This window comes from Zingiber officinale, chromosome 8A, assembly GCF_018446385.1.
Source record: "Zingiber officinale cultivar Zhangliang chromosome 8A, Zo_v1.1, whole genome shotgun sequence".
NCBI classification, from domain to species: Eukaryota; Viridiplantae; Streptophyta; class Magnoliopsida; order Zingiberales; family Zingiberaceae; genus Zingiber; species Zingiber officinale.
In genome coordinates this window covers 13,347,587-13,369,303 of record NC_056000.1, presented here as the reverse complement: position 1 = coordinate 13,369,303, position 21,717 = coordinate 13,347,587, and the positions used below count along the sequence as shown (strand labels likewise).

Sequence of the window (21,717 nt, the reverse complement as noted above, 5' to 3'; positions counted from 1 at the left end):
CTTGAGGATTTTCTACTGTTCATCCCCATGGGGTACTAGCTTAGTTACATTTCTGACCGACCCTACTTGACTTTCTAGCCGAGTAGGGGATCCGTCTACATAATGTCTCGGATGGCGACATTTCTCCGGTTCTCCTCCTCCCGGGTTTCCCTCATCTCTTTTACTTTACTGCTCGATAAGCCACCTGGATCTTCTCTCCCTTTAGATGGATTAGCTGGTCAGGCAAAGATGTTAAGGTTGCTAGCTTGTTGTCTCAGAAGTTGAGGCGTGATTTCGAGCAGAGGTAGGCCTAGTTCGACTGCTCGGTGAGAATTTCGAGTGAACTGGAGATAATTTCTTTTGTCATGAGTGTGAAACCGATGGTAAGTGCAGTACTAGGCCTCTTACGGGGTAGACTGGTTAACAGGAGCTCAAATGGCCCCAACCTACTATGCCACCAAATCGGTTGGGGCTAGTCTTTATTTCTTTCTTCCAGGTGGCTTGAGCTTCCTCCACATTAATGTATTTGACCGTTTTCCCTGATAAATCATCAAAGTCCTCTATGGCTTTTCGGATGAGGGCTCAGAAAAAACCTCCCTCAACAGGCCTTGAGAAAAGATGCTTATTAATATCTCAGAGATGGTGGACGGGATGTCGAGCGCCACTTAATTAAAACGTTTAATATATGTTTGCAAAAAGTTTGTGTCTCCTTGTTTGAGGGAAAATAGACTATGATTAGTTTTTTGATACCTCCTACTACTAATAAAATGGTGCAGGAAAGCATCCTTGAATTGTTTGAAGTCTTGAACCGACAAAAAATTCGGCTGCTGATCTTTAGGATGGACAGGATTCGACGGTGACCTCTTCGCCAGATCGGTTGGAGTGGGGGTTTTATTTCTTTCTTTCGGTCGGCTTGAGCTTCCTCCACATCAATGTATTTGGTCACTTTCCCTAGTAAATCGTCGAAATCCTTTGCGGGTTTCCATATAAGGGCTTAGAAGAAATCTCCCTCCAATAGACCTTGAGAAAAGGTGTTTATTAATATCTTAGAGGTGGCGGATAGGATGTCAAGCGTCATCTGGTTGAAATGCTTGATGTATGCCTGGAAAGACTCTATGGCTCCTTGTTTGAGGACAAATAGACTATGATTAGTGTTATGATACCTCTTGCAACTAGCAAAGAGGTGTAGGAAAATGTTTTTAAATTCTTTGAAGCAAGTGATAGACCTAATCGACAGTCTATCAAACCATCTCTATATTGAGCCTGAAAAGTGATCAAGAACACTCGGTACTTTATTGTGTCGCTATACTAGTGGAGAAAGGTGGAGTTTTGGAATTTACAAAGGTGATCCTCCGAGTCCTTGTTAACCTCATATTCTCTGATAGATAGGGGCTTGTAACCCTTAGGAAGTTTCTCGTCTAAGACTTCCTAGGAGAAAGGGGCGTTGAGTTGTTCAAGCATCTCCTGAATGGCTAGGGCTTTTCCTCTCTTCGGATCCTGTGAGGGTGAGTTTCCGGCCGAGGAGGCCTAAGATTATTCCATTCTGTTGCCACCTTCTCAAAGGACTCGATACAACGCCCAAGGAAGTCACATGACCACTTCCTCTTAGACCTTCCATCCAAGGTGGAGGGCCCATCCTTCAAGGCCATAGGTGTGCGACATGGGTGAGAATTTGCAGTCTATTTTTCTGAGGTCGCTCACATCTTGGGCTCCTTGAATAATTTGTATTCCTCAAGCATCATAGTGACGTTGATTTTGCCGATGTCCTCTATTTTCACATTCTGAAACATGTGAATGTGTTCCCACAGATAATGTCAAATTTGATCTCATCCAGACATTGAGTCAGAAGGGGGTATCGATGACGATAGCAAGAACGTTGATGAAGGAAGGAATCTGGGTCTCAAGGGAGAGGATAGCTGGTGGTACCCAAGACCTTACAAAGACCACAGACCAAGCATCCGGAAGCGTTAGAATGAGGACTAGAGAAGAGGTCCCTGCTATAGGCCCTCCGACGCTGAAGTTAGAAGAGAGATCAAGATGAAAAATAGTAAATGCGTACACATAAGTAAAATTGCTATTTAACACATACCTGATTAACAGAGAGAACTTCATTTTTTATACTGTCTTTTATAACCTCTGCAATTATAAGGCATTAGAAAATGTCGAATGTCAAGGAGTGTCGGGTGAAAGAAGATGTATAATGAACTTCCATTGGGTAGAGAATTTCCATTGGATAGAGAAAGGTTCTGTAGGTTGTATGTGGCAAAGTATTAGAATATTCCCTGACGAATAACTATTATTTTCTAATAAGTTGTTACGATTCTCTGACAGTGTTGTCCCCCCGGAGTCCGATTGACTAAGAGGCAAACTATGAGTAAGGCTGGGATGATGCCTAGGAGAAGTGAATGGACTGAGCCCTAGGGGTTTGACCGGCGTAAAGCCGACTAGAATTAGATTGAGAGTCTTGCCCATGAGAAGTGAGGGAACTGAGCTCGGGGGGTCCGACCGGCGTAAAGACGATCGGGATTAGATTGAGAGTCTTGTTCATGAGAAATGAGGGGACTAAGCCCTAGGGTTTGACCGGCGTAAAGTCAGCCCGGATTAGATTGAGAGTCTTACCTATGAGAAGCGAGGGGACTGAGTCCTGGGGTCCGATCGGCATAAAATTGATCTGGATTAGATTGAGAACCCTACCTATGAGAAATGAGGGGATTAAGCACTGGGGTCCAACCAGCGTAAAGTCGGCTAAGATTAGATTGGGAATCTTATCCATGAAAAGTGAGGGGATTGAGCACTGTGGTCCGACCAGCATAAAGCAGACAAGGATTAGAATGAGAGCCTTGCCCATGAGAAATAATGGGACTGAGTCATGGGGTCCGACCGGCGTAAAGCTGATCGGGATTAGATTAAGAGCCTTGCCCATTAGAAATGAAGGGACTGAGCCAGGGGTTTGACGAGCGTAAAGTCGCCCAAGATTAAATTGGAAGTCTTACCCATGAGAAATGAGAGAACTGAGTCCTGGGTCCAACCGGTGTAAAGCCGACCAGGATTAGATTGTGAGTCTTGCCCATAAAAAGTGAGGGGATTGAGCCCTGGGGGTTTGACCGATGTAAAGATGGCAAGAATTGGATTAGGAGTTTTGCCCATGAGAAATGAGGGGATTGAGCCTTTGTGTTCGATCGGCATAAAATTGGCCAAGATTATGTTGTGAGCCTTGCCCATGAGAAGTGAGAGGACTGGGCCCTAGGTCTGACCGACGTAAAGTCGGTCGGGCGAAGAGGAGTGGATCGCTTAGACGCGTAGTCCTTAACCCTGACTATCACCTCCTCCTGACTTTTGACTATCACGTCATCTTAATTATTATCTCCGCTCTATAATCTGGATCATCTACTATTTTCCGTATCAACTTTATTTTATTTTCATCTCTTCCCATGAATTTCTATGGCTCTTTTAATTTTAATCGTTAATTGTTAATTGAAAGTTGTAAGCTTTCCCTAAGATTAAAATATATATTTGAAATGAATATACTGGTGCTAGAATAGAATTGTATCTATGTGAAAAAAAATCTTGTCGGATGATTCATGACTGACTGCGATGGAACTACATATTGTTTAGTTGCTTGTTGTCTTGAGACAGACAAGGGTGGCAGTGAATTTAGCTTGCCAAGTTTGATGAAGAAGGAATACAACACATCAATCATAGTGTTCATGTGGCAAAAAAAAAAAAACTGTGTTTAGATCAAGTTGATGGTGGGAACTCATCGAATTGGTGGATCTATTAGATATGTACACCATACATGTGGAAGAGTAGCTATGGGGAGGCTTTGTCGATGTCAATACTAAAGGAATCAATACGAATAAAATATGCATGAGTCATATCATGTGATAGAAAAAGTATGGAGAAAAAAGGAATATGCTCAGAAAATACAACATGATGAGAAACATATAATTTTTTACTAACTAGATAAAAAACAACGATATCTCTTTTATCTAACACTATAACCAAGGAAGATACATAAAACATACATAGAGGACAACTTATCACACTCGACGTGTGGTCGGAGAACAAAACATGTACAATCAAAAATATGTAAAAAGGAATAATCAGGAGCACCACCATATAATTTTTGAAAATGAGATAAACTTGAATTGTGAGAAGTTAGAATTCTATTAATTACATGAGTAGTAGTAAGAACTGTTTCTCTCCCAAAACACTAGGAGCATCTACAAGCAATAAGAACTAACAGGTTGTCTCAACAAAATGTCTATACTTTCTTTCTGTAACCCCATTCGGTTAAGGTGTTTCTCGACATGAGCTTTGATATATAGTACCTTCTAATACAAGTAAATGAGAAAAAATATTGGAAGTATACTTGCTCCTCAAATTACAATGATAACACTTAATAACAACTAAATGTTGAGTTTTGACAAGAGCTTTAAAGTCATTGAAGATGATAAGATAATCAGATATATTTTTCATGCGATAAACCCAAGTATACTGAGTGTAATCATCAATAAAAGAAACATAATATTTTGATCTCTTTTTGTAGTAATAGGAGAAGGCCCCCACTCAAGACTAACAATTGGCTAGCGTATAGTGGTGTTGTCACTATAAGGTCTGGGGTCAAATCTCGTCTAGTAGCTAGGTGTCTGCCCTCCCCCATGCACTATTCAACCGTCCAAGGCTAGAGCCACCCATGATTTACCTCTCCGGTATTGCCTTGGGAATGGGCTAGCGGAGGCATTGGGGGCGAACAAATCGCCTTTTGCCACCAGGAAAAGGTCCCTACATATCAAAATGAATAAGATTAAAAGGATTAGGAGAAAAAGATAGACTTTTATTGAAATATAGTCTAAATTTTTTTACCAGTTTACAACCACTACAATAAGAAATATCATGACTTTTAAAAGTTCCTAATACTCCAAATAAAGCTAAAAATTATAAACATGACCTAGACAAGTATGCCACAAATAAAAATCAGAAGAAGAATGACTCAATCAAAAAGATGACAAATCGACACTAGAAGCTGCAACATCTGGTACTTGAAACTTATCCAAGATATAGAGTCTCCCTTGCCTATGACCTGTCTCAATCACCTTCTGAGTCCCAGATTCTGTACTTAACAATTGGATGAAGAAAACAAATTAAATATCCAGACTCAAACATTGACTAACAAAAACAAGATAAAGTGTAAGATTAGGAATATAATAAACATCAAGAAAAGACAAGCAAGTTGTAATAACAGAACCAATACCTATTAATGGTATCGGAGAACCATCAATAGTCACAACTGATAAAGATGAATAAGAAAATAAGGAGATAAAAGATAACAAGTCAGGTGGCATACGATGAGAGGCTCTAGAATCTAACATACACAAAGAGGAAAATATACCTGATGCTCTAGAGGATGACAAACCTATATGAGAAGAAGTAGACATGATAAAAGGTTATGAAGCAAGGAACTGTTGAAACTGCTCAAGTATATGTGGATCAAAATAGGGGGCAACCATTGCATTGCTAAACTGAGGAAGTCCAAATGATAACTGTTGTGGTTGATTACCATATTTCCATAAAACATTATAGTGTAGCAATGATGGTTGTTGAGGTCGTTGTTGCTGATACTGCTGTTACGATAATTGTTTTTGCTACTGTGATAGTTTACCTTTGTTCAACAATAATGGACACTGAAATTTCTAATGTCAATTTTTTTTACAATAAGCACATTCATCATTAGAAACCTTTGAAATCGACTTACTTTGATTATAAGGCGTAGGTCATTGTGGTGCTGCAAAAACAGATGACGTAGATGGTGTAATAATCCTCTTATCAACCTGAGACTTAAGGTAATTTATGTACTACTAAATCAACAAAGGGAGAGGACTGATGCAAAAATTTTCCACGCAATTCATTAAAGTCATCATGAAGAGCCATCAAGAATTGATCCAAACACTGTTCTTCTCTATGAATGACATAAGATGGGAATACTCGCAATTCTGAGAATTCTGTGAGTGTCAATTGGTCTCATAGTTCTGGCATGATAGAATAAAAATCCTGGTCGTCAATATCTTGTTGCCAAAGTGCGCGGATATCTGTTTCCAATTGATATTATTTAGTAAAATTAGACTGCATGTATAATTTTTCTAGATGATCTTAAACCTCTTTAGTTGTCTTGTACTTGGTCAACTAAGCATCAATGGAGTGTATAATAGAATTATTGATCCAAGTAATAATCTTCATATTTTCAGCCTTCTAAACATCTAATGATTTTACATAAGCTGAACTCAGACATTTAAAATTTTTTTCATAACATATTCTCAATATAAATAATTTTTTTTATCTAGTCAGACCCTAATCAATTGAAGTGAATTGTGATCACTCATTATGCTAAAATAAATTGTGCTCACGAATAATTGAAAAAAAAACCAAGTTAACGTAAAAACAAAAGAAATTCTATCAAAACTGTATGACTGTGCATCTCTCAATGATGTCAATGCACGTCCTGGTAAAGCCGGTAAGACAGGGGTGTGGGTTGGCGATAGAAAATTGGCGCCACCTGTGTTTGGATATCTTCAGGCATCACTTCACATGGATTAGCATTCAACAATGATCCCGATTTGAACTATTTCAGTTACATTGTTCGTTGTGGAATATCAGACAGAGGAGTCACATCCTTACGGAGGGAGACAGATGCAGTTACTAACAGATGAAGTGATCAGCTTATTCGGTCCTTCGCAGAGATCTTTCATTTCAAAGACATACAGTGGCCTGAGTCAAGGTGGATCAATTTTGCCAGCTGATGAAATCAAATAACCAAGAGAGAGTTGATTAGGTGTTCATATTCCTTCATTTAATTGGCATTTCATTTAAACTGCTAATGGAGTCACACAACAGCATTGTGCTTCTTATACAGGCATCTGGAGGAATTGACTTCTTCACTGAGATACACACTGTGGGAGAAAAGTTTCTCTTCTTTCAAAAATAAACTGGGTTGAAAGAACAAACCTGATTAGAACCTAAGTGTGCGTATTATCCACCATGCTCCTGCATTTGATCATATTCTTATGTTCCTTTAATGATCCTGGCCTAACCAATTGATCAACCTTGACTTGTCTTCCTGCAATATGAGACTTGGCATTTTTCTGAAGAACCACCTCGAGTGAACAACCAAGTGGAGAAGGCTGGTTATTGCTAGCTAACTAGATGGTGTTTGTAGTTTCTACATCACTGTTGCAAAAGCAGCAAGTTGGTCAACTATGACGGAGGAAATCCTGACGTGGTCTTTTCTTGAGAGTTATTGTGTTATCGAATCAAGAATAATGCATGATGATTTCTGAATGATGTGCGCTTTATTTCAAAGAAAACGTTTAACTATTTCACAATGATCTCTGATATATCAAATAAATTTTCTAGGTTGATTTTTGCGATTTAACTAATCCCATTTGCTTCGTCAGTAAATTAGTGACCCGATGCTTTTCTAATTTGATTTTCAATCTGTTTTTGATTACTAAAATGTAAAAGCAAAAGTTCAATTATCCAATTTTTAAGGGGGAAAAGGAATCTATCGCGGCCAAGTAATTGGGCCAATTGGACCATAAATTCTCATCCACGAGCTCAATTCTGGCCGTCGATTTAATAAGCTTGTAGACATGAGGAGCATGTGGTTTAGGGGCCTTGCCTAGCTAGGTAAGATGTCAATGGAATGAGACGGGGATGAATTTGTCATCCTCATCTCTCTTTCTAAATTTCATCCTCATTCTTACTTTTTCATGTTGGAGGAATCTTCGAACATAAATTATCAGGATCAAATCTCGATCCTTACTCTCATTCCCATTTTCATTCTCAAATTAATTTTATGTTATTATTACTTTATTATTAATATTAATATCAGAATTAATAATAAATTTATTATTAATATTTTAATTTTTTTTAATATTAATATTATTATCAATATTATTATTAATATTTTTTAAAATAATATTAATATAATAATAATAATATTATTATTATATTATTATTATTATTATTATTATTTTCGATGTGAGTTTGAGGATGGAAACAATATCCCCATACTTGTCCCGAACCCATCCTATCCCTGAAAAAAATCTCCAAACTCGCCCCCATCTTCGAATAAATCGGGGATCCCTATTCTAATTTTAAATTTTCCTCACAAGACTTCGAATCCGTGGAGAAAATTGCTATCCGAATCAAGGGGAGTGGAACAATAATTAATATTTAGAGTCTGTCACCTTTGCTGGTTTGGCTTCAAAATGGCAATGCATATGTGGATGAGTTTCAGATTCTCGAGCTTGAATCCTTGTTATCGACTTTTGCGATGCAACGCTCCACTTAGTCTATCGTAATTTAATTATTGTCGATCACCTATTGAAATTAGGATAAAATATAGAGATAATTGAGAATGATCGTCCAAATGATACATAACTAATTGCAAGTAGATTATTCTTGGTCATCAATAGCTGTAACAAGGTATTCTTATTACATTCGAGGAATAATGATGGTATCTAGATAGGATTAGACACATAAATGGATCTAGGTGCCTTCATTACATTTGAGGTTCATGCTAGGCCCAACTAGGGCGGAGCCCCTTGGGTTAGGATGGGCTCCAGCCCCACTTATTTTTTAAAAATTTATGAGTAAAATTTTATTTCAATTTTATTTTTATTTTATTTTAGTCTACATGATTTATAGTATTTTCATTTCAATCCTTATTTCTCCCAATTGAATTGTCAAGAATTTTAATTAAATCTAAATTTTTACTTATTTGCTGCTTCACCTCCCTACATGTATTGCTCTATCTATCCCACGAGCAGTTAGTGCCGCCGCCTTCCTTGTCCCTCCTCGCATGCGTCTAGCCGTGACATGACTAGTATAATCACGACAAACCTTCTCTTTATTAGCGCTCTATATCTGTGGGACATTGTCGCAACTACAATCGCGATCTACCATCGCTACCTTCCTCTCTGACCATCACGACATTACATTCATTGCTATCCCTATTGATAGTTTTGTTATCGCTGCTCTCCTTGCCGATTCCGTCTTATCATCATGACTCGATCGCAATTATCGTCGCCTGAACACCAATGTCGACGATCAACCCTATGTATTTTTAAATCTCAGCTACGCCCCTGGGCCCAACTCATGCCGGGCAAGACTAGGCTCGCTGGTTGTTACATACTCGAGCTTGGTTGAGGCACAACTTGTTGATACCTCCACGCCAGCTAATTTATTTGGTAAATTGTAAGGGCATCTCTAATGGGTTTTTAGTTTTTTGGTGTGACCCCTACACCAAGAAGTTGGGTTCTTCGATATTTTGAACCCAGCTTCTTAATTTTTGATGACATGTAAGAACTTACATGAGAACTATGAAGGAACGGTACAAAAACCACCATTATGAATGCTTGTATGCATGCTCTTAGATGTCAAACTTCATCTGCTTCAAAATTATTGACCCAGTCAAGAGCTTTCATGTATGTTTTATACTTTGGGTCTAAAAGGAGTTGACCACACATTCTATTTTATATCTGCAATTTACCTCTCATATACAATTAATTATTTTTAAAAAAATTATTTGTTTATTTATTTGTTTCTTTTTATAACTCAAGTATCTCGGTGTTATGATCCAATTAATTTTAAAGACAACTGGTTAGATTTATAAAAATTTCCCACCAGTTTTTTAGAGTAAATTACGGAAGCGTTGGAGTAAATTATTGACAGTTGATTTTTACGGTCTTAACTGACCCTGTAACACCGTCTAACATTGAATCAATACTCCGCTGGCAAAGATAAACTCGTGGACTTTTTTACCCATGGATATTTTAGGCCCACGACTGCCCAATCCAAATTTTTTCACACACGTCCTAGCAAAAAATTGAACCGCAACACTCCCCTTATCTACGCTGCGCTTTACATTCATCCTAATTATCTTTCACAGCCGTCCCCATAGGAGAAACAAAAAAATTTAGGAAAGAAAGGGGTGCGGTGTAAATTTTAAAATTGGTCGTAATTTTTTTTTTCCGAAAAGTGCAATTAAAAGGTCCCTCCGAACCTTTTCTACCCTCAACCCTAACCAACCCACAAAAAAACATAAAAATCCTTTCGCCGCTGTCGTCCCTCCGCCTCCGCCTCCGCCTCCGCCTCCGCCTCCGACCCTCCTCTAACCCTAATCGTTGCCCGATAGTGATCAAAGCAGTGGAGAGTTTCGGACCCCATCTCGGTAGCGCCGACGCCGCCGCTCGCCGTTGCTGTAGGTGTCGCCGTCGTCACTCTGGCAACGCTCCACAGCAGCAAGCACGATTATACCTGATATTTAGGTGGATTTTTCTTGCTTCATTCTTTTCGATTACCTTCGTGCATGATTAGCTACTTCTTTTTCTTTCTCTGTAACATACAATAAACCATTTCAAAGAGGGTGCAAACCCTCTTGCTTAATCTCTCCACAGTAATAGGGCAGTTTTTGAATTGAAAATTATGTTGCTTTGATTATATTTTTCATGCACGTCTCTAGTATCTCCACTTTGCAAGTTGTGCTCACTCTTCTTTTTTCCTTTGATCTCCTGGTTAATTTCTGAGATATATACATAACACTAGTGTAGTTACTTCAGAGGTGCATGTAGTTAGTTTAGTTAGCTTTTGATCTGACATTGTTATAGTTCACGCGGCAAGCGAAGTTAGCATTGCGGCAAACCTAGTTTGTATGGGGCGGGACAAATTGTCATCCTTTGGTCCTTTCAACTGATAGACATGGTCCTTAAAATCCACCTGCTCTTGTGTGTAAAGAAAACTGTTGCTTGGAAGGGACAGAGCGTGCATACCTTTGGCTCACTCATGACTCTGATAAAAATATAATGACTACGTTTTTTTGTATAAAAGACTACTTATAGTAACCTCTAATCTACAAATGAATGTAGGGTTTGAGGATTAGGAAACCACACGCGAAAAGTGAAGAGGATTGAAGAAAAATGTACCTATTCAGCACGAGTTAAGAGGGCCGGAGCTATGACCATGTGCACGCCTTCAGGTAGAAGGAGAATGGGTTCGTGGAGTTAGGTTTGTGTGAGAGATGGAAAGGTAAATTGTGAGGTATCCTTTTTCAATGAATCATGATCGTCCAACATTTAGGTCATATATGGGCCGGCCCATAAGCTAGATTTAGATTTTAATATGTCCAAGCACATTAAGGGCAATGCTACATTATGCGTGTGGACACAAAATTTTAACACCAACCTATTGTCCACGTACTTAACTTTTTTATTTAAACTTTATGTATGAAATAAATTGTTATCAAATTAAATTGAAAATATTAGTAGACCTATGAGTTGTATAAAAACTATTAAAATGATAAAAATCAAAAGAGAAAGGAATTTCTCTTATATTAATAAGTAAATATTATTACGCATCCTCATCTTTTAATATTACCATTGAATGGGTAAAGCAGATATAAAATAAAATGTGCCATCATCTAATAATCCCTTGAGACTCGAATAAGTAGTACACTCTTCTCTTATAAAATTATAGGTGTCCAGTTATTTCTAGCCCCAAAAAAGTTTCCCATTGACCATCGAGTAAAGATGAGGATGAGTAATAATGTTTGCTTATTAATATATGAGTAACTCCTTTCTCTTTTTCTTTTTATCATTTTAATAATTTTTTATACAACTCACAGGTCTACTAATATTTTCGATTTAATTTGATAACAATTTATTTAATACATAAAGTTTAAATAAAAAAAGTTAAGTGTGTGGTCAATAGGTTGGTGTTTGAGTTTTGTGTCCACACGCACAATGTACGATTGCCGGTTAATTTGTTTGGACACATTAAAATCTAAATCTAGCTTATTGGCCGGCCCATATATGGCCCAAATGTTGGACGATCATGATTGATTGAAACCGGATGCCTCGCAATTTGCCTTTCCATCTCTCGCCCAAACCTTACTCCGCGAATCCATTTTCCTTCCACCTGACAATGTGGGGGAACTCAAGAGGAAAGAAAAGCCCTTGGTCGCCGCTAGCTTCGTCCCTTTTGACTTGTGCTGAATAGGTATATTTTTCTTCCATCACTTTTCGTGTGTGGTTTCTTAATCCTCAAAAACTACACTCATTAGCGATTACTATAAGTAGTCTTTTATACGAAAAAACATAGTCGTTGTATTTTTTAAAAAATGAATCAATTTAGCATTATTTCGGGGCACAAAGCTCCAGCCGATGTGATGCAGGATTTTGGGAAGGGTTGAACCACATTTACGTAGACTTATGGAAGAGGTTGTTTACAACAGTAATTTACCGTTGTGTCAAACTTCCCCTTCTATCATTAAATTATGATTAAATGAAAATACAAATATTATAATTTTAAAATTAAATCATAAATCTAAAAAAGAAATGTAAGGCAATCACCTGTATATCATCAGCAAGCAACAATTCCTTTCCCTTGTTTCCACAGAATTGTAAAGCCTCTGTTATAATTCTTGGATTTTCTTTGGTTCTCCTATTTTGTTCCTTGCCAATTGCCATATGGTACTTCATTGGAAATTTATGATCTTGTTACATTGGTGACTTAATTTATCATGCAATTTTCTTTTAATTGCATCTCATTCCATGCTAATACTTTCAATTTTTGTTTCAGTCTGTTTCCTTCAGCTCTTAAACTAAAGCTGCACTAGTTCACATCCAACATAGGTTGTATCAAATGAGCCTACAACGGACCCTCAAGGCCTACAAATTTGGGATTGTGAACTATTTGAATGCACTTAAACTCCAAGAAAGGCTTTCTGGTGAAAGAAAAGCTGGCAATATTCAGGATACCATCTTATCCCTTCAACACCCACCAACCTACACACTTGGAAAGAGGCGAACGGACCACAATTTATTACTTACTGAATCTGAAGTCCAAGCCATGGGAGCTGAAGTTCATTACACTGAAAGAGGGGGTGATATCACATTCCATGGACCAAGGCAAGCTATTATTTACCCTATAATTTCTCTGAGAGCAATTGGATTTGGTGCAAGGAAGTATGTAGAAGGCCTCGAATCAATAATGATAGAAGTAGCATCCCTTTATGGTGTCAATGCACATCCTGGGAAAGCCGGTGAGACAGGGGTGTGGGTCGGCGATAGAAAAATTGGTGCTATTGGTGTGCGGATATCTTCAGGCATCACTTCACATGGATTAGCATTCAACATTGATCCTGATTTGAACTATTTCAAGCACATTGTTCCTTGTGGAATACGAGACAAAGGAGTCACATCCTTAAGGAGGGAAGCACAGATGCAGTTACCAGAAGATGAAGTAATCCATGATCAGCTTATTCAGTCCTTCGCAAAGACTTTTCATTTCAAAGACATGCAGTGGAGTCAAGGTGGATTAATTTTGCCAGCTGATGAAATCAAATAACAAAGAGAGAGTTGATTAGGTGTTCATATTCCTTCATTTTGACTTCATTTAAATTGCTAATGGAGTCACGACAACAGCATTGTGCTTTTTATATAGGCATCTGGAGGAATTGACTTCTTCACTGAGATACACACTATGGGAGAAAAGGTACTCTTCTTATTTCAGAATTAAACTGGGTTCAAAGGACAAACATGGTTAGAACCCAAGTGTATGAATTATCCACAATGCTCCTGCATTTGATCAACCTTGAGTTGCCTTCCTGCAATGTGAGATTCGACATTTTTCTTAAGAGCCGCCTCGAGTGAACCATCAAATGGAGGAGGTTGGTTATTGCTAGCTGACTAGAAGGTGTCTGTAGTGTCTACATCACTCTTACAAAAGCGGCAATTTGGTCAACTATGAATTCAAGTTGACGGGGGAAATCGTGATGTGGTCTTTTCTTGAGAGTTACTGAATCCAGAAGCTGACTTTTGAATGATGTGCGTTTTCAAAGAAAACGTTTAACTATTTCACAATAATCCCCTGAAGGTTCACCGTTCACCACTAGGTGACGTGATATATCAAACAAGGGACCAACACTGAAGAGAGTGCTGGTGGCATCATTGAGGTTGAGCAGAGCAATGTTTCTATACATTCATAATCTTTTTTTTACATGCTTATTTTAATAGTTCTAATAAATTAGATACATTTTTCTAGGTTGATTTTTGCAATTTAATTAATCCCATTCGCTTCGTCAGTAAATTAGTTAGCCGATGCTTTTCTAATTTGATTTTCAATCTGTTTTTTTATTACTAAAATGTAAAAGCAAAAGTTCAATTAAATTGGGGTTAAAGGAATCTATCACGGCAAAGTAATTGGGCCAATTGGACCATAATTTCTCATCTATCGTGGTAAAAGATGAATATATTTGTCTTAACGTTTTCGTCAATTTGTTTCAGGGTCAATATGGAGAAGATAAATCATGGGTAGTTATTAGTTTTTAAAATAGTGATTAGCACATAAGAGAGGTATTTATCTCGATTTTGTCGAGATTTGAATTTTAGATTTTACGATGATAATATCTCATGCGCTAGTCACTAGACCTATTCGATAGAATTCATAATTGGTTTCTCATCCACGAGCTCAATTCCCGACGTTTGGTTTGACTGAATTTGTTACAGACATCCAATTAGTTGTCCCAATTTAATTGACCCAGCTAATCGATGGATGCCTCTTAACATGCTTTTTGACTCTAATACCATCTTGAAGTTCGAGATGGAGCCACAAAACCAAGGCACTATGCTAGGGATGTCTAAATATTCAGTCTTAGAGAAGTTTATCTTATGTGAAACATAATGTGAAACTAAAGGAAATGAAGTTTCTTTCTTTATGTCCTTCCACCTTTTCTTTATCATGTCTTTTGATATGTTCCCACAGGTGCTTGTATCAGACATTGCTAAGTAAGGGCAGCCTCTCTTCAAATAAATTGATTTAGTGAAAGCACTCACAGAAATGTTTTCTTGATGTTCAGATAATTATTACTGTATGAGATACTGCTGCAAACTGCGGTTGTTTTCAAATTTTAGTCATTTTTTGGTGCTTGTTTGTTACTCACAGAATGTTGCTTTTTGTTCATGGTATTTCATTCAATTTCTGATTTTTATATTTTAGTTGGGTGGGTTGCTTGTTGAATTTGATTGATTCGATAATACAGAAATTGAACACTAAAAATGAACCTTCACCGATTTTAGTTCTATTGGAGAAACAGGTGATATTGTTTACTCTAAAGGATTCAGTATTGTCAGCCCTACGATAATATACAGGTTGGTAAATCATGGAAATATTTTATCTTAGTATAACGGTCCTTTGCACAAGGAATATCTAAAATTTATTAGAGTAAATACTCATACTGATAGCAACAAAATTTTAATTGGACAGTTCTATGAACCAAGAGGACATCCTGACAGTAAAGGATGACCGTTAAATAATAACGATGCAATCAAAACACAAAGCTTACATAATTAGAGAAAAAGGAAACAAAAAAGCAAGGTGCCTACCCTTTGTGGATGTGGATCAAGTTGCCAGGATCTCGAGAAAGAAATAACGGAGAGAGTAAGTTACAGATTGATTTCTAGGAAGTTATATAATTTCTCAAATTTCATTTTAAATTTTTTTAAATGTTTATATGGGTGCTTTTTCCCTTGATCTCAAGTTATTTTGAGGCAAAAAAGAAGAAAAATAAAAACCCAAAATTGATGACATTCGGGATTTCCTTGGTCGTGAAGAGATAAAGTTTGGTGAGGTTGTTCAGGCTCCACCAAAGTGATCTGTTCCTAAGGTAGAATTTGTATTTGCGATATCAACTTAGTCTTGTAGTTGACTGAAACCTGAAAGAGCTAATGCAACTTATGTCATTATGTGTTTTCTTTTTCTTGTAGAGATCCACAAAGGGGCCCCTTGATGTTTTTCATGAAAGAGTCAGATTAGAAACAATTGAAGCTTACAGATAGAAGAGAGGATGGGCATCTAGGCCTGGTGTCAATATTCCTATGTCAGCAAATCCATCCCCATGATATTGAATTGAGGGGTTTAGTATAGCTAAAAAATGGTTGTCCCACAGCTTGATGATAATAATGATGATGCAAGCAAATCCATCCACATGACATTGAATTGAGGGGTTTAGAATAGCTAAAAAATGGTTTTGACCCCGAGCATAATGATGATGAATGCATCAACTTTTCATCCATAAATTGTATTTTTTTTAATAATTAAGATATTCAGCTTTTCGAGCCGACTAATCCTTAAGATGATCGGTCCGGTTCTACAGGTGTTTTCCACTGACCACCAAGAAAGCTCATCCAAGTGACCAACGCTCTTAGGTTTATCGTCCTTGTATTGTACCGCAGTTGGAATTCGAATCTTATATATATAGTTATCGGTTTATAGGACTATAAATGAACTAAGTATTCGTGAACAAACTTGATATTCGACTTAGTAAGAGCTTGTTTATGTTCGTTAAATATATACAAGATTAATTAAACAAACAAGCTTGAACAACTTGTTAAGCTAAACAAATAAACTTGAACACATATGCTCGGCTCGTTAATGTTCGTGAACAACGTTCATGAACAATGCTCACGAACCATATTTATTAATAAAACTCTTTTCAATATGATAAATAAACAATAAAATAAAAAAATTAAATTATCAAGTTCAATAACCAATCAAACAACTAAAAGTTTCAAACAACCAATTGAATTAAGAGTTCGATAACATCTAAACGAACCAAGCTCGAACCAAGCTCAAGCCAATCTTGAATTGAGAGCTCAATAATATCTAAACGCACTAAGTTCAAGCTCATAAAAAATAAACCAAGCCAAACTTAAACAATAATTTCAAAAGCTTGGTTAATTTTAAGCTCGGCTCAGCTCAGTTATCATATCAAACAAGTTTAAACATCCCAAAGCTCAGCTCGACTCGACTTATTTACTACCCTATCTGTTTAGAGGGCCTAATTGTTATAAGCCTAACCGCTTGTATATTGAATCTTGATACTTGATCAATGTGCATAAATAGTTCGCTGCTTGCATTTTATTAAAATTGTTAAGATCCTAAAAGTTTAGACTATGTTTAATCATTAGTGCAACTGTACAAGGAAACATTTATATTTAGAACTGTTATTAGCACACAGTTAGGGACAATCAAATTTAAGCATTTCTTTCAACTTTGCTCTTCACAGCAAGTGATGGTGGTGATAATGGAATTCAAATTCAATCCTTATGTGAAAAGTCACATTACACATCTAAAATAGCAGCCATTTTTTAAAGCACTTTTAGACAATAGATGGTCTTTTATTAACCTGGGACTTTTTGTTCTCAGATATCATGCTTGAGGTGGGCAAAGATAGCTTGCAACCAGTTAGATTTGTGTGATGGAAAGATCAAAGAGTTGTGCAGAACTATTTTTAAGGACTATTCTATGCATGCACTTGCAAGTACATAAAATTTCGTGATCAGTTGTCACATAACCTTCTCTAGACCAGTTCATCTTGTGGAACTAAAACAACTGCAAGATCGTTTATCTTGATTGTCTTATCAACTAGAGCAGACTCATGCCATTTGTGATGAAACTCGAATGATTTGTTCACTGTTAGCTCTACTACAAACTCCTCGTCCATTCAGGTATTCTTTATCCGCACCATTCGGTTCAGTTGTATGGAATTCATTTGCCCTAGAAAGACGCAGGCTACTCTCAACAAGTTTAATGCCAAAGTTATTATTTTATGAAAGAATGCGTATGCTGAAAATGTTTGTTGTGTTATCTATTTGACTGAGTAGAAATTGGGATAGCAAATGGTCAAAGTAAGAAATGCACCTAATTTCTTATGATCTTTTTTTCAATTATGAGTCGCGAATTTATGAAGCTGTTACCTATGGAGATTAGCTGAAAGGATTTTTAAAATCCTAGAGCAACTGGCAATTTTACGCGGACCGATCAAACATTCCTCGGTGTTTTATGGTCTGAATAACTAGCAAACTTTGAAATCGGGTGCCTAAGAAATCACGGATCAAATTATAATAAATTTCCTTTATCCACAAACAAATATTAAAAAGAAAGAAGGCTCAATTATTTACGCGCAGAAAAATCTAAAGGGAAAGCTTTTTTTTTTCAGGAGTTTCTCTACGTGAAGCTTCCAACATTTCTTCAAACGGTGCTAACAGAAACACCAGACGCTTTGTCTCCTGTGATTGTATTATCTTCGTCTCAAAACTTCAGGTAAATAAATTTGTTAGTGGTTGCACCATGCACCACTCTTTTCTCTTTTTTTTTCAAAAAAATCAAGACTCGTTACATTTAAAACCAACTCATAAATAAATGAGAAATTGTACATCTCAAATACCAAAGTAAGAGTTATAATCATGAAGATGCATTCAGTCAAATCCAGGAATTGCCCATTTGTAACAAATTGGAACCACGATCTGGGTCCTGGTATATAAGTTCGTGGTAGAGTCAGACAGTATATCAACTGTAAGTAATGCGTATCCAAAAACATTGAAGAATAAGAACTCTTACTGAAGTAGTCCTGAAAAGGATTGTCCACTGGGAAGCTCAGGTTTTGTTCCAATAAGCTGCATACAAGTTTAGAGAAAAAGATGTGGACATCGTCATGAATTATTCTTCTATTATCTGTTTATACGTCTTCTGGACCACTAGGGAGGGCTTCATAACCATTTATCTGATCAAAGCTGTTCTTGTTTGATTCAACTGGGATGCACTTCAAGATTATTGCAATTATCATGCTGATAGAACCGATCAGTAAACTGAGCAACCATAGTTGCCAATTTAATGGCACTATTCTTGCATAAGTCCCCAGAAATTCGATTATAATAACTTGGAATATGACAGTGGATGCCACAATAGTCAAGAAGATCCAGTTCCTGAATATGCCACGTAGCACATTGATCCGCTCCATTTCACGGCTATTTATTTCGTTAAATACCTGAGCAATAAGCCAAGCAGAGGAGAAATCCGTTTACGGTGACAAAGCAATGTGAAGTGCTTTATTAGAATAATCACAATCTGTCTTGATAGGGGTGGGGGCTTATCAGATCAGGTTGAGTTGTGAAAAAAAAAAAAAGAGAGCAGGAAGCCCGAAAGCATTTTCGATCAGGAGTATGTCAGTTTTTTTTTCCTAGAGTCTTGATCTTATTTTTTTATTGTAAGCTCTATCCATCTTTGACTCCTTAAGATGCTAGTTAGATTAAATAACCAAAAAACAAAACTACTGCTAAATATTAAATGCATTTTCAACTTTTAGCACTAACACAGAATAGTAACACGCCAACTACTTTGTTGTTGTTAATGTTGATGCTCCTATAGGATAGTGTATAGTTAAACTCGTTAGCTATTACCTGATACCTTATGGTAGAACATGGATAGACCTAGCGCTGAACGAGATACTTGCAAATGATGACTTTTGCAGATAGGCCTTTGACCTATACTATTGCCTTAGTGCCTTAGGTAGGACATGGTAGAGATAATGATGGATGGATTACTTGCAGATAAAGAGTCACTGTCATAAATTTGCAATGCGAAGATTATTTGTATGCTAATTATGTATCTAATTTATTATTTTCCAGCTATACTTTACTTTTATTCATTCACTCGTGTTCTTTTCATTGCTCTATTTTCCCTGTTGACTCTCCTCTTGCCACTCAGAGGCCACAAGAAGATGTTTAGATATCTAATGGATTGAAGTCAGATTTTGTAAAGAGGATTACTTTGAGGACACTTAATGTGAAATTTGTTAGATTTCCTCAGTTTGTTTTTATCATGTTTTGCTTAAATATTTGTGGTTCTATATATGTTTTGATACCCAGGTTTCTTCTTTCTTTCTTTCTTTCGTGTAAGGACTTGTGTATTGATATTTCTTTGAAATGAGCTTTTATTAACATGTTTTTTATAGTGTGATTTTGTTAAGTGTGGTTGTTGATATATATATATCGTGTAAAGAGATCATCCTGCAATCATCATGGGAATCATATCATGCCAAGTCAATAGCTACGGAAACTTGCGGCATGGCATAGAATAAGTGGGAATAAGAGACGTATAAAGAATTATCCTATATTATTCTTTCATCCTCTCTTCTTGTTTTGTAGATATTAGATTGACTGATTCGACATGTTAACCGTGGCTCAAAGTGACTGACACTAAGGTATTCATACTGCATAATATTACCCCATCTATTTGCACAACAAAAAGTGCTAATAAGCAAGAGTGTCGGATACAATATTTATGTATCTACAACAATCAATTTTGTTTTGCAAGAGCAAAATAAGTATATATATCCAGCTAAACAAACAAAGCGAAGTCGAAAATAAATATGTCAAATACAAAATACTTACCAGAACTAAAAATAATGAAATCAAATAGATATTTTACCTGGCAAAAGACGAAAGTATTGAATATGAAAGTATTGAGAACAATGTCAGAGTCCAGTCCGTCAATTCCCAGAAGTTTTTTCCCATCAAACATCAGAAGGCCAAGTACAATCAATTGATACATACTTTGTCCAATTATATTTCTCCACATGACTGGCGTAATGAAACTTTGGCTCCGTCGAACAGGTGGCCTTTTCATCATATTGTCATTCGGGGGCTCTGTTGCTAATGCTAGGGCACCTAATGTGTCCATGATCATGTTGACCCAAAGCAACTGAACAGCAGTAAGTGGAGCACTCCCTGAGAGTCAATGTTGTGTGATCTAAATGTTGAGTAAAGTAAAATCTTCTTGATCTTCTAAAAATATAAACTACAAACAAGTACCTGTGAACAATGCAGAAACAAAATTGACCATCAGAGCGACAATGTTAACTGTCAGTTGGAACTGCACAAATTTTTGGATATTGATGTAAACCGAACGGCCCCATTTGGCTACATTAATTATGGACGTAAAATTGTCGTCTAATATAATTATATCAGCACTCTCCTTAGCTACCTGCAGATTATATAATGTAGACATATAAATGAGAACATGCACAAAATAACATTTAAACAATCATGCAAAACAGGCATCCAGGTTTAGGAGTCCCTATTATAACATGGGGTTTAACAGTTGTAAAGAAGTAAGCATCGAAGTAGAATGAAAGAAGTCAGGTTTGGAGATTGTCAGTTTACAGCCAAAGTACTTCAACTTGATGTTTTTACAACCATGGTTCTTTCTGGCTATGATATGTGTGGAGATAAGTTAGATCCCTTACTGAGTAATTAACTCAAGGTGTATTGAGTAATTGCGTGTCTTAAAAGTTACCGGCCCAAACTATTTCACCTGTCAATGTATTTATCGATTTATAAAGAGAATATTAAGAGCAAAAAAGCATAAACTTCTATTTTTATGGAAATTTGATTGAAATTTAGGCATATTTGAATACTGGTTCCGGCAGAGATCTGTGATTTGAACTCAAGGGCTTGCTTTGCTGTGGATTTATCTTGGTTCCGGCAGCACCTCTTTGGCTGCGGATCAATAGCAGAGATCTGTGAATTAGGGTAAGGATTAGGCGTATTTGAATACTTGTTGTAGATCATGTTCCGAATTGGAGGATTTGGTTAGACGATCATGTATATGTTGATTAGGTTTATGTGTTTTTGAAATTAAGGTTTTGTCCTAATTTAGGGTTAAAGAATTTATTTAGCTATTTATAGGAATTTAGCTAAATAATCGTATATCTATTGGATACAGGATTTTGACGCGAGACAAGTATCTCGATGTCGGATTTGGACATTCCTATTGGAGGCGGGTACTTCTGACTTTATGTCATTTGATATGCATAGTAGTGAATTTAATAAATGGCAATAA

General features: G+C 36.9%; 2 protein-coding genes and 1 pseudogene across 3 annotated transcripts in view; 2 read left to right on the top strand and 1 right to left on the bottom strand.

Annotated features, from left to right (window-relative positions):
• LOC122010530 overlaps positions 1-6,686 on the top strand; it is a 54,485-nt pseudogene extending 47,799 nt beyond the window's left edge.
• A 3,381-nt stretch (positions 6,687-10,067) lies between these two features.
• LOC122012611 (octanoyltransferase LIP2, mitochondrial-like) lies at positions 10,068-14,000 on the top strand. The gene is made up of 2 exons (XM_042569211.1): positions 10,068-10,307; positions 12,616-14,000. The coding sequence occupies exon 2, from the start codon at positions 12,679-12,681 to the stop codon at positions 13,381-13,383; it is 705 nt and encodes a 234-aa protein (XP_042425145.1). The 5' UTR covers positions 10,068-10,307; positions 12,616-12,678; the 3' UTR covers positions 13,384-14,000.
• A 3,909-nt stretch (positions 14,001-17,909) lies between these two features.
• The window catches only part of LOC122012570 (probable calcium-transporting ATPase 8, plasma membrane-type), a 31,276-nt gene continuing 27,468 nt past the window's right edge, over positions 17,910-21,717 (bottom strand). Inside the window, exons 5-8 of one of the 2 annotated variants that reach the window (XR_006120272.1) lie at positions 20,688-20,859; positions 20,305-20,603; positions 18,436-18,862; positions 17,910-18,348 (exon numbers count right to left, since the gene is read on the bottom strand). Coding sequence is in view for 1 of the 2 variants with exons in the window: in XM_042569151.1 (XP_042425085.1) it covers positions 18,554-18,862; positions 20,305-20,603; positions 20,688-20,859 (780 nt within the window). In the remaining variant the exon portion in view is untranslated. Of the gene's footprint in view, positions 18,863-20,304; positions 20,604-20,687; positions 20,860-21,717 lie in introns of both variants that reach the window. The other variant, XM_042569151.1, reaches the window with a different exon arrangement.

Coding starts and splice junctions, on each gene's coding strand:
- LOC122012611 (XM_042569211.1), top strand. CDS start 12,679: ATGAGCCTACAACGGACCCTCAAGGCCTACAAATTTGGGATTGTGAAC.